Source organism: Myotis yumanensis, unplaced genomic scaffold (genome assembly GCF_028538775.1).
Source record: "Myotis yumanensis isolate MYYU_CA2020_CCGP unplaced genomic scaffold, mMyoYum1.0.hap1 SCAF_2, whole genome shotgun sequence".
NCBI lineage: Eukaryota > Metazoa > Chordata > Mammalia > Chiroptera > Vespertilionidae > Myotis > Myotis yumanensis.
Window position 1 is genome coordinate 178601331 of NW_027223753.1, and position 13413 is coordinate 178614743.

At 39.7% G+C, this 13413-nt stretch overlaps 1 protein-coding gene across 6 annotated transcripts in view; it reads left to right on the forward strand.

Annotated features, from left to right (window-relative positions):
- The window catches only part of PEX5L (peroxisomal biogenesis factor 5 like), a 234259-nt gene that overhangs the window by 177942 nt on the left and 42904 nt on the right, over positions 1–13413 (forward strand). For all 6 annotated transcript variants that reach the window (XM_070406751.1, XM_070406753.1, XM_070406755.1 and 3 more), the window contains one exon: positions 3240–3335. In XM_070406751.1, the coding sequence (XP_070262852.1) occupies positions 3240–3335 (96 nt within the window). The remainder of the gene's footprint in view (positions 1–3239; positions 3336–13413) is intronic.

Consider the following 13413-nt stretch of genomic DNA (forward strand, 5'->3'; position numbering starts at 1 on the left):
ACAACCACAGCCACAAGTGCATTCATTTTCAAGTCATAATTTTGATCACAATTATAATTTTTAATAATGAAAATAAAACATAACATTCTCTTTAAAGAGGTTAATTTCTTTCTTCTTTCTCTTCACCTGGTGCTTATCATTCAGAACAATCAACAGCTAAAGGAACTAAATGCCTTCTTCTTTAGAGTGTAATTCCCTAAAATCCAATTAGCTTAAAGCAATTAAAATGCTGTTTTTAGAGCCAACACCCCTCCAGGAGGTTGCTGTAACTGTGGAGTATTGTTCAAAATCATGCAAAGAAGAAAAGAAATATCTGTGTCAAAGTACCTTTGTGAACAACAGAGCTCCACCTACATGCACATCATGTCAGTGTTTAAACCAGAAATTCTCATGATGTGGTCCCTGCACCAGCCTGCCCAGCATCACCTGGGACCTTATTAGAAATGCAGATTCTGGGGCTTCCCCCACCTACTGAATCAGAAACCCTGGGGGTGGGCTTCCCCCACCTACTGAGCCAGAAACTCTCAGGGCGGGGCCTAGCCACCTGCATTGAACCAGACTTTCAGGTGATCCTAATGCCCACTAAAGCTTGGGAACTACTGATACAGGGAAATACTCTGCTACCAAAACAGCTGCAACTGAAACTTATAGGTGTAATAGTCTTGTTTATCATTCCTCTTGGTAAATACTAAGCGATTTACAAGCATTACTTACATATGTTTTCCCACATCACAGGTTTGCCTATAATCTTTAGTTGCATACTAATCTCAGCTTGAAAACTGCCTCTGTTTACATTCAGTATTTACCTATAGTTTATGATGTTTATCTCGTGCTTCTCTGGCCAAAATAGATGGCTTTACCATGTGAAGTAGATGACATTTGTTTAGTAATATTCCAAAGCCTTTCTAACACGGTGGAAAACAGCTCTTGTAAATAGCCATTGTACTGTCAAAACAACATTTCATTTGCTCAGTGAGAATCTATTTATATTTGCTGTTTTAAGTGGTAATGAGAATATGAACTGTAAGTCTAGGCTCCTGAGAGAGATGCTCCCCTTCTCCCTCATGTGTGGCTCCTTTTGCATCTGTGATTCATAATTCACTTGCGTCATGAAACACGATGAAGGGAAGCCGGTGACAGTAATGGAGCCCTGTTAGGTCAGCTTCACAGGACAGACAGATCGTGTTTCACCAGAGAAAAGTGCCTCTAATGAAAGGAGGTGGCTTGGGACAAAAATATTGGTGCTTTCTTTTTCTTCTCCTAATGCCATTCATGGCTCATCCATGACATCATTATAAAAATGCACAAAGTTCGTGTTTGACTATGGATCCACAGTTTAAAATTCACTCGTTTGTTTATTTCATTGATGAGGGAACCGGCAGGAAGACAAGAGAGTTGGTTCTAAAGCAAAGGATTGAGGGACAGAGACTTATATAACCAGTTGGGAAAGGAGGGCCAAAAGGAGTTTGCCAAGTTAGATGGAAAGTGCTGAGTGAAGAACAGTTGTGCTATAGAACAGTGGTTTTCAAACATGACTGCTTTTCAAGATCACCAGAGGAGTTTTTCCAACTTTTGATGCCCAGGCCCAGCCCCAGAGATTCTATTTCATTGGTCTGGGGTGTGACCCAGGCCTGTGCAGTGATTCCCGTAGAAGCTGGGGTTGAGCATTCCTGCAAGACAGCAGTCTAACACATGGCCAAGGAGCCTCCCTGCCCAGATAGAAGGGGGCCGGGATGCTTCATGCCACAAGCCTGTCTCCTCTTATTCCCCAAGGCCCAGCTGCCTGATCAGTGCACTCCCTCAGCCTGCCATCCATCCATCCACAGGCATCCTTGTGGCACGAATCACTTGTCAGGCCCTGAGCTTGGGATGGGGCAGTACAAAAGTTTCCAGACAAATTCTTACCTGCATGGATCCTACAGTAGAGTCAGAAGATAGACAAGAAAACAAATAATTAAATGGAGAAAATTTGGAAACATCCTGAATACTCCTGGAGAGAGTTCTGAACAAACTACAGTACATGGTACTTACTAGTGCTAGGAAATCCCTGGGAAGAGTGAGGTAGATTGACACGTACAAATTGTGGAGACTCTCCAAGATATATTGCTAAGTAGAAAAAAGTAAGCTACAGAATAGCGTATCATTTATGTTTCAAAATTTTGAAACACATTATGATGTTCCATCAGTGCATAAATATATATGTAACTGCAAAGAAAAGTCTAGAGGTGCACCTCTTATTTTCCATAATTAATTTTTTTTTTCAGAAAGAAAGTATTCATTATTTGTCAAATTTAAAATTAGTACCACTTTTAAAAATTCCAGCAGGCTCTTTGGGAGGGTCTTCTGGAAATATTTTCATTTAACTAAGCCATGTAGCACTTGCCTGCTAATTGTGACAAAGCAGTTGGAGCTATCAGACATGATTTTATCTAAGTGACTATTATTTAACAGAGAGCAATGTCCTAAGGAAATGGAGCATTAGACAGATGTGCCAATAGAGGGAAGGCAATGGGAAAAGAATCCAGAATGAGGACCTGCTGCATATTTAAAGAGAAAGACCCAGCTGCAAGCTTTCATCTCTGCAGCTCCCACAGTTTTACCCGAGGCTGGTCCTTCTAACCAGCTGGAAGCTTGAATATCAGCTAGTCTAGTCTCCCAATGGAGATTCTCCATTCTAGCTGCATGTTAGAATCATATGGGAGACTTACAAAAAGATTAATGCCTGGCACCAAGACCAATTAAAGTTAAACCTTCGGGAGGTTGGGCCTGGGTGTTGTTTTTAGTATGACCAGGCCTAAGACCCTGTGAGAAGAATCATGAATGCCTGTCCAGCTTGGCTCAATGGTTGAGCATCGACCTATGTGAATCAGAGGGTCAGGTTCGATTCCTGGTCAGGACACATGCCTGGGTTGAGGACTCGATCCCCAGTGTGGGGCGTGCAGGAGGCAGCCAATCAATGATTCTCTCTCATCATTAATGTTTCTGTCTCTCTCTCCCTCTTCCTTCCTCTCTGAAATCAATGAAAATATATACAAGTATATATTTTTTAAAAAGAATCATGCTTGCGTTTGATTCTTTTTGGCACCATTCCAGTTTGGGCAGCATCATGCTTGCAAAGTACTCCAAAATCCGTTGCAGGTGCTGCCAAACTCTAGGGGGATATGGAAAAAGGAAAAACATTTGTACTTTTGTGCTATGTGATTCCAACATTATAACACCATGTGTTTGGTTCATTTCAGGCTCGACTGACCAAAGAACAGCGCTGGGGAAGTGCATTACTCTCCAGAAACCACTCCTTAGAAGAGGAATTTGAAAGGGCAAAAGCAGCAGTGGAGGTAACTTTTTAAAAAATTGCTTTTATTTCGTGTTTCTGAGAGTGGAATTCAAAAACTCAAAATTCAGCAGGGTACACCTGAAATGGGTCTTACTTTGTAGACATGAAATAACCGTGATTATGATTATCAGAATGAAACCTGTTACAAGAGTACTTTGGACTTCCTACCAGGAGTGACTAATAGATGTCACCTCTTATGCCGGTTCTGTGATAGATTAGCAGTGACTGGCTGGAGTCCTGGGTCAGAAAGAGCACTGAGCCTCATCTGGGTTCTATGATGAATCTCTGCTATGCATTTTCTATGCCTCTCTCTGTGAGGCCAACATTCATGCCTGGCATTTTCATCTCTCTAGCATCTACACAATGTCTGAAACATAGAAGGTGTCGCTGCCCCAGAAATATTATACATTTCCCTAACTGGAAAGGTATGGCTGAGATATTCCAGCCGATGGAAGGCCTATCTTAACTCAAGCCATAATTTTTTTACTGTTAAGCATATCCAAAACAAATGGCAAGATTTCATTCTTTTTTATGGCCAAGTAATATTCCATTGTGTATACATACCACATCTTCTTTATCCAGTCATCTGTCGATGGACACTTAGGTTGTTTCCATATCTTGGCTATTGCAAATAATGCTGCAATGAACATAGGGATGCATATATCTTTTAAAAAACAAAGTTCACGAATACACAGAAAAAAACTCAAAGATACAGATAACAAACTGATGGTTGCCAGGTGGGAGGGATAGGTAGAAAGATGAAGGGATTAAGAAGTACATATTGGCAGTTACATAATAGTCATGAGTTATAAAGTACAGCATAAGAAATATAGTCAATAATATTGTAATAACTATGTATGGTGTCTGGTGGGTACTAGAGATATGGGGGGATCACTTTGTAAGTTATATAAATGTCTAACTACTATGCTGTACAGCTGAAACTAATATAATATTGAATGTCAACTGTAATTGAAAAGTCAAAAAAAAATTTTAAAGAGTATGCCAAACAATAACAATGTTGATATAGTAAATAAAATGAGATGCTTAATTCGAACATAGATTTTCTTTTTTTTAAAATATATTTTATTGATTTTTTTACAGAGAGGAAGGGAGAGTGACAGAGAGTCAGAAACATTGATGAGAGAGAAAACATAGATCAGCTGCCTCCTGCACACCCCACACTGGGGATGTGCCTGCAACCAAGTTGCATACCTTTGACCGGAATCGAACCTGGAGCCCTTCAGTCCACAGGCCAACACTCTATCCACTGAGCCAAACTGGTTAGGGCTCAAATATGAATTTTCTTATTTAGCCTTCTAATGAGGAGGAAAGAAAGAACAGAGGGAGAGGAAGGAAGGAGGAAAGGAGGAAGGGAAGCCAAAAAGGACAATCTTTGCTGTTTTTTATCCGTTTTCTTTCTGGTCAGAATCACAAAGAGTACACCACAGATGCTGCCTGTGGTACGCATCAGAGCTGTGCTAGATTGCTATGTGAGAGTGGCTCTCACCGAACCCACGCAGGAACTTGTCAGGATCTCCATTTCTGCTACTGATATGAAGTCTTGAAAACTGGAAGTATTCCTGTAATATGGTTCATTTATGTGGCTGTCTCACCACTAGAATTTGGATGAAATTATTGTACTATGAACAGTCTTTCAGTAACTCCATACTTGAAGTGCAGTTAAATCATATTTCTAATTTAATAGTAAAAGGATTTTTTATATTCTAGAAAATAATTCCAGCCATAATCTCATATCATTCAGAAACCCAATAAGAGAACACTTTTTATCTGATCACAATACAATTTACCCAAATTTCTTTTTTTAATTTTAGCCTTTTTTACTTTAAAAAATTAATGCATTTTAGATCTCTTGAATGTGATCAACTGATATATTTGATTGAGATCTGCTGAGACCACATTGTCTAACTGCATGGAGCTTATAGCTCAATTTATTTTAAATGTAGATTTTTTTTCAGACTTAAGAGCTTATTTAAATTTATCTTTTGAACTACTGTGTGTAGCACACTGAATTAGTATTAAAAAGAAGATTATTTAGAACCATAGCATTTGGGTCAGCAAAGACAGAATTGATAAGATCCCATTTAGAATGAGAAAGACAATGGGTTCACACTCAAAAGGCTTAAATTCAAAGTAACAAATCAATAAGACAAAAATTATTCATCTATCTATGTGTGCGATATAGATATATATTGATATAGAGATATATACTCACAAAATCATTTCATCTTAGTTTTGGTAAAGACCTCAGAAGTTATTTATTCCAACCAGGCACACAAAATATATTTTTCCTACTCAAGCATACTTGACAAATTATTCATTCAAACATAATCTGTTTCTACTTGAACACTTCTAATTAGGAGCACCTCACTTCTTTTCAAGAAAACCTATTTTAGTTTTGAATAGTCCTACCTATTAAAAAGCTCTTCCCTGGTCTGGCCAGCATGGCTCAGTGGTTGAACGTCGATCTACGAACCAGGAGGTCACGGTTCAATTCCCAGTCAGGGCACTTGCCAGGTTGTGGGCTCGATCCCCTTTGTGGGGCATATAGGAGGCAGCTGATCAATGATTCTCTCTCATCATTAATGTTTCTCTCTCTCCCCTCTCCCTCGCTCTCTGAAATCAATAAAAATATATTTAAAAAAAAAAAAAGCTCTTCCCTATATTACCCTGAAATTGGCCTACGACAACTCCCAATGTTGCTTAGTCTTGGCTTTGCCCTCTCCAGAACAAGGCAGAATGAGCTGAATCCCTTCTCTACATGACAGTCACCTCATTCCTTGTAGACTTATCTTTTCCTGGCTTCTCTTAGTTATTATTTCATCTTCTCTCTAATAGCTTCATTTCATCAATAGTATAGGCCTCAGTCCCCACACCTGTATAGTCCTTTCCAGCTACGAAATCCTAGGAGGCTGTAAGTTACTTCAAGCAGTCATTCATCCAACAAACATTACTGGCTGTCTACCTGTGCTGACTGCTGTAAGCATAAAGAAAGTGTGTGTTTAAATGCTAACACTAGTATTCTTGGATGGCTAGATTTGGGTTTTATTCCGTCTCTTAGTTTATCTGTATTTTCCAAACGTTCCATCATAAACATGCATTATGTTGGTAACCAAGGAAAGCGTGGTAAGTTACAGACATTAGAGAGGGTTATAAGATGCTTAAGAGAACGAAAAGTGCCCCATTCTTCATTTCGAGGCCAGCAAAGAATGGTGTCACAGACCGGCTTCATCCAAGACAGGCAATTCCAAACACTAGTTAAGATCCAGAGGAAAATCATTTTCTAAATTGAATTTTTCCAAAGTCTCCATTTTATATTTTATATCATCTGACTTCAATATTCTTTCTCTTTCACAGTCTATTCCATTCTTAAGTGCTATTTTTTAAATTCCATTGATGTCTTTTTTGTCACCATCCTGCCTAAGAACCTAGCAGCTCCTGCTTCTCCTCAATCCCCTCACAAGCCCCAGAGGTGCCAGCGTCCTCCTTTGCCTCTTGCACAACAACCTCACCGCCCTCTGTTTCCACTCTGTCCTTCCTCTGCAGGGAGCACTCCCCCCAGATCCTCAGGGGGCAGGTTCCTTCCTGTCATTCATGTTGCAGCCAGAGTGTCAGGGCCTCAGGAAAGCTGAGCCTGCCCACCCAGTTGCTACCACAACATCGAGAGTGTTGTTTTTCTCCTCATATTTATCACGGGGCTTTTTCTTGTTTGTCTTTATTTGTGTGTCTGTTTGTCATTTGTCTTTTCTGCTTTAAAATGTAACTCCCATGAGAAAAGGATCCTGGTCTGATATTTACCACTGTACCTCAATATCTAAGACACTGTCTGGTACCTAGTAAGTATTTAGTAAGTATTTGTTGAATTAATGGATAGATAGCTGATTATTCATCCCCTAATTCGGGCCATTCTGTCTATCTACCGTTGCACATAAAGTGCCATATCACCTCCTACTATAATGGAATATCTGCATTTTCATAACTAATGTAAAAAACGATTCTAAGGCATACTGGTTTCTGCCAGGGACTGTGCCTCTGTGGTCTCAACCTCAGTGTCAGCCAGTGAGACACACCTACAAGGATGCAGGTGGCACCAACCAGTCTTGCCGTAGAGTAACATTGGGCATGTCTTGTATTTTACATGGTACACATGAGTTTTTACTTTTACTAAATAACACCTGACAACATGTCATTAAACTAATGTTTGGACTAAAATACAGTATCTTCTACTGGAGAAAAGACAGCCAACTCCACAGGCCTATTGATTGCATATCTTAAATGACCTGGGGACTGTTTATGTACAAAGGTTGACACTGCTCGAGCTCAAGTTGCACTATGGTTCTAGTGAGGCCTTGTATGGGTGAGGCATTTTGCCTCCATATCTCACATTTTATTGAAAAAATCACTGCAAATTTATCCCTGCCTAAAGTATTGTAATTTTAGAAAAGAAAAAAACAAAACACAAAAATTCCTGTTCATTCTTCCCGGAACAAGAATGGAGAGGAGATTCCTTGGGGACTTTCCTCCCAGCCGGCAGCCCAAGTGCACCGTCAGCTACAAAGTGTTCCTAGGAAGGACGCCCAGGGAGGCACGGGCGTGGGAAGCAGGGAAGGAGCCTGAAGCTGCCTCCCAGAAAGGGAGATCCCTAGTGAGATCTGGCATCTGCAGAGGAGGGAGAAGGTCACACAGGCAGCTGGCAAGCCTGCAACCACACGTCAGAAACACTTCCTTTATCACCCGTTAGCGGGGAGGGAAAGAGCCAGTCGGCATTTAATATTGAGCTTAGCTAGTTAGTCTGGCTAGGAGCCTCACCTTCAAATTCATCAGACATGTTTAAGCTTCTTCTGTGGGCCAGGCACTGTGCGGGGGCCAGGCACTGCGGGGTGCTAGAAATAGAAAATTGAATAAGACCTTCTCTGCCCTTAAAGAGCTAGAAGAATCACAGGTGTAAGCATCTCAGGGGACAACTCAAATATAGCTCATCGCGTGGCATAGTTATTATGGGTTTACATGTCTGTCTCCACACTAGACTTTGACCTCTTACAGGCAGGCCTGTGTCTCATCCTTCATTATGTTCTCAGCCCTTTGAGAGTCTGGTGCAGAGAAAGGCCCCACAAAGTTTTGCTGGATAAATAAATGAACAAAATAACAATTGATTCCTCTCATGCATCTACTTCATCTAAGCATCTCTTCTCTAATGGGTGCTTTAAAAACATAACAAACTTACTGACTAATGGAAGATGAACTTTGGGCCCCTGACCTCAAAGTCACGATTCACTTGGTTCCAATATTATGATGATGATTGTACGCATTTTAATCAGTGTTTTTATAGCTCTACCTTTGCCCTAAGGGAGGTATTCTTGTGAGCAAATTTTGGAAAAGAATAATGGAGTATGCAAATGGGGGGAAATGAAGATGCATGGACAAAGGAAAGTATAATGGTCACAGGCAAGAACAAGAGCAGGGCCTGGCCAGTGTGGCTCAATGGTTGAGTGTCGACCTATGAACTAAGAGGTCACGGTTCAATTCCTGGTCAGGGTATATGCCCAGGTTGTGGGCTCAGTCCCCAGTAGGGGGCATGCAGGAGGCAGCCAATCGATGATTCTCTCTCATCATTGATCTTTCTTTCTCTCTCTCTCTCTCTCTCTCTCTCCCTTCCTCTCTGAAATCCATAAAAAAAATTTTAAATTAATTTTTAAAAAAGAACAAGAACAGGGAGCATATCTATAAATCCTTCTGGCTAATTAACTGAGCCTATTAAAATCTACTAACACTTAAATTCTAGAGCTCTGAACTCTTCCCATGCCCCAGTTCTCTGTCCTTTGAACTTCACTTGGGACATTGCTTGTGATCATTTAAAATGTCCAAAAATTCTCTGATTCTCTCTTCATTATATGGAGCTTAGTTCTCCTCCCTCGAGTGTGTGCCGGCCTTAGTGATTCACTTCTAATAAATAGAACAAAGTGGCAGTCATGGTGTGTGACTTTACACATTAGGTCGTAAAAGGTACTGTGGCCTCCTCCGTGCTCTCCCTCCTAAATCACTTGCTCTGGAGGAAACCCCGCTCCATGTCATGAGGACTCTCCGCAGGTGAGGAACCCAGGCGTTCTACCAATACCCAGCAAGGACCTGAGGCCTCCTGCCAACAGCACTGTCTGAAAATCACAGGCAAATTGGTAATTATCGTGTTCAAGAACATGGAGAGTGAGAGTGTAATGCAAACTACTAATTCCTTGTTCTAGAAATATGGGTGCCCTTCTTTTCTGTGTTAAGCTTAATGAGGGGATGCCATATTCAAAACAACACAATAGCTGAACTCAGCTCTAGTGACATAAACTTAAAAATTATTTTCAAATAGAAATTTTGTTTCACCTGAAGTTAGTCTCTGTATATACTGTAGATCTGATAGGCACCTCAGAAATATTAAATGATTGAAGAAAATTGGAGAAGATTATGGGAACTGCCTTTACTATAGGATTATGTAAGAAGCTACTGACTTGGGTGCTCTCCTACCGAGAAGATTATCTGTCTCCACCACCCCTTTGTATTTCCTTTTGCTTTCTAAGACAGTCTCACCTCTTTGAAGTAGGTGGGAGAGATTAATGGATTAAATGCTACTTAAATCATTCTTATTTAGATCAAATATCCAAAAAAGATAAAATCTTCTGAAAATAAAATAAAATATTCTTTGGGAAATATCAAAGGAATCTTGAGATAGGTACAGACTTCTGTAGATAGATTACATGAAGATTTGATGTATTGTGCATTCATTGGAAAACCGGGAAAAGGTCCTTTGTTCTTGTATTTATTTCATTTCTTTTCATTTTTAACAAACAAAATTTGATATCCAAAAACAATATAAAGCATAGATAAGAATTATTGTACAGTGACTTTTGATAAACCCTCCTAAGAGATATAGATGAAAATATAAAATGGTATAAGGTAGTCTTTGATAAATGTATGGGTAGTTCTAGTCTTTAGTTCTGTATTCAAGTCAGTAGAGATATCTGCCCATTTTGCTTTTTATAAAATGAAAGACTTTTTATAAAATAAAATCAAAATACTGAATGATCTTCTGATGACAAACACTTAAACTGCTCATTGGCTTAGTAAATAAAATATCAAATGCACAACCATACAGAGTTCAGTGAGAATTAGTGAACTCCTTGTGAGCAAAGTGGCATCTTGAATTTCCTCTATTCATTGGACTAAGACATATAATGTACTATGCAATAATGGGTACAAATTGATTTTCAATACATGAATACTTCCTGATGATTAAGAAAGCAATTATTTTTTTAAAATATATTTTATTGATTTTTTACAGAGAGGAAGGGAGAGAGATAGAGAGTCAGAAACATCGATCAGCTGCCTCCTGCACATCTCCTACTGGAGATGTGCCCGCAACCCAGGTACATGCCCTTGACCGGAATCGAACCTGGGACCTTTCAGTCCGCAGGCCGACGCTCTATCCACTGAGCCAAACCGGTCTCGGCAGAAAGCAATTATTTTTTATGGTAGTAACCAGTGTCTACCTCTTCCTCCCAGATAATTAGTTGTTATCATCCTCTTAGTTTTATATTAATCAGGGTTCTCTAGAGAACCAGAACCAGCAGAATATATATATTTGGTTTGGAGATATATTTTCTTTCGTCAAATTTCATCTAATCTCAGCTTTCTTTATTTAACATATTGATTTTAATTTATATTAAAATTACTTGATATTATTTGAAATATACATCAACCCCTGGCAACCACAGCTATGTTTGAGGCTGGAAACATGAAGAGAAAGTGAGCAAAGGTCAGAGAGGTATTAAAATTATCAATACCGCACAGCTGGCATGGCTCAGTGGTTGGGCATTGACATATGAACTAGGGGGTCACAGTTTGATTCCCAATCAAGGCATATGCCCAGGTTGTGGGCTTGATCCCCAGTGTGGAGCATGCAGGAGGCAGCCAATCAATGATTCTCTCTCATCGTTGATATTTTTATCTCTCTCTCTCCCTCTCCTTTCTTCTCTGAAATAAATTTTAAAAAGATATTTAAAAAATGAAATAATAAAATTATCAATACCATATATGAGCCACATGCAAATAGTTGGAGACAGAGTTTGATTTCCTATGAAAAGTTGAATTGTGTGGTGAAATCTGAAAAAAAATATTTAGAGGCTTATTCTATCTTAGTTACCTTGTATCCAAAGAGTAAAAAATGGATTAATAGATAAATAAATAACATCAAATCAAACCCCCAAGTCAAATTATTATGGTTATTAAACACCATTTGCTTCTCACATCAAAAAGCTTAGATAGTCCCAGAAAAGGGATGAACAATCAAATATTCTATTTCTGTGTCCTGCACATCTCTGAAGTGAAAATGCAAATACAGGATTGACTACTTGATCTGACTACAGATCAAAAGTAGCTAGATCACTCTATCTTTAAACGTAAGTGTGACAAAAGATTTAAATAATTAAAAGTAATCTGAGTGTGTTGTGTTTCTGTGATGGTAACAAGGTGTTTATTGAAGCCATTTATAGCCTCCAACGTAGAGAATACACTTGGGAAAGCTACAGTGGGAGATAACCACTTCCTTGACTAGGTCATTCCTTGTGACTCATTGGGTATTCTAAAGATAGTGCTCCTTTTCAAAATGAGGCTTTTTTTACTCTAAAGCATTTGTTCTCTACCTATGGTGAACAGACATTGAATTGTGACCATCAAATTCAAGAGTCACCTCATAGATTAGGTTTTAGATTTCACTGGTCAGGTGGCAATAATACAATTTCATCTTTAAAATTGGAATTATTTCTTTTATTAGTGAAGTTTGATTTTATGGATTTACCAAATCACAGTGATTATTTGGACCAATAACAAAGACATAACCCATTCAAAATAATACCTTTGCACCCTACTGGTTGCTTAGGATGGGTGAGAACACACACACACATGCACACGCACACACACACACACACACACACAGCCTTGTAAATTCAGGTAGAGGTTCTGGCTCATTCAGGCAAGATCCTGAGCATGATGGAGGTGAAGTGGCCACACGAATGGAACCTGCAGGTTCCCAGTCCAGCTTCCTCCAGAGTCCCTATGATGGGCGTGCAGCTAACTCCACAAGGCAGGCCTTTTACCCTTGGGCTTTGCATCATTACTCAGGATCTACATAGTCCATCCTGAACCCATTCTGTTCTCAGGCTAATGCAGAAGTTAAGAGAGATGGGGCCTCATGCTGTGTATCCATAGAAAAGGGGAAGAAAAGGGCAGAAAGGCCCCGCACTCCCTGGCACCATATGCACCTCTAGCTCCCTGGCTTTCCAAACAGCCTAGCGCCATTCTCAAAGGGGAGAACCTAGCTTTTACAAAAATGTAAAAGTACATGTGGACTTTGAGAAAACAGTAGAAGGAAACACAAAGGTGTCAATAATTTATCTATGAATGGTGAGATTGAGAGATTATGAATTTTCATTGGCAATTTCAACGGTTTTTTAACAATTATAATGGCAATGTATTGCTTTCATAAACATAAAGTAAGTTGTTTTTTTCTCTCTTCTTAATGCATGCCCTGTGTGTCAGAACAAGGTTAAGAGACGGGCTGTCATTCTCCTCTGCCGCTCACTGCCTTTGCAGGCTTGGGACATCCCTTTCCCTCTCTGGGCCTCAGTTTTTTCATCTGTAACTTGAGACCACTAGATTATATCCATGGTACCCCAACTCTGCTGTCCATTGGAACTCCTATGCCTATGTCCCACCCCCGGAGGTTGTGATTGCATTGGCCCTGGCCATGGTCTGGACCTTGGAATTTTGAAAAGACCCCCGGGTGATTCAATGTGCAGACAAGTTTGGGAACCTCTGGATTCAATGATTTTTAAGGCTCTCTTCTGCTGTGCCAGTCTGTGAGTATATGATTCTTCACTTTTGCCTAGGGCTATCCCGAAGTACCAGTTCTGTTTTTAGCAATTGCTAAGAAAGAATATTCTAAAACGTTCCTAGGTGACCCATTTTGATGTCTTGCAATCATTTCAATCAGAGTACATTTTCTTTATGTCTAATCTAAA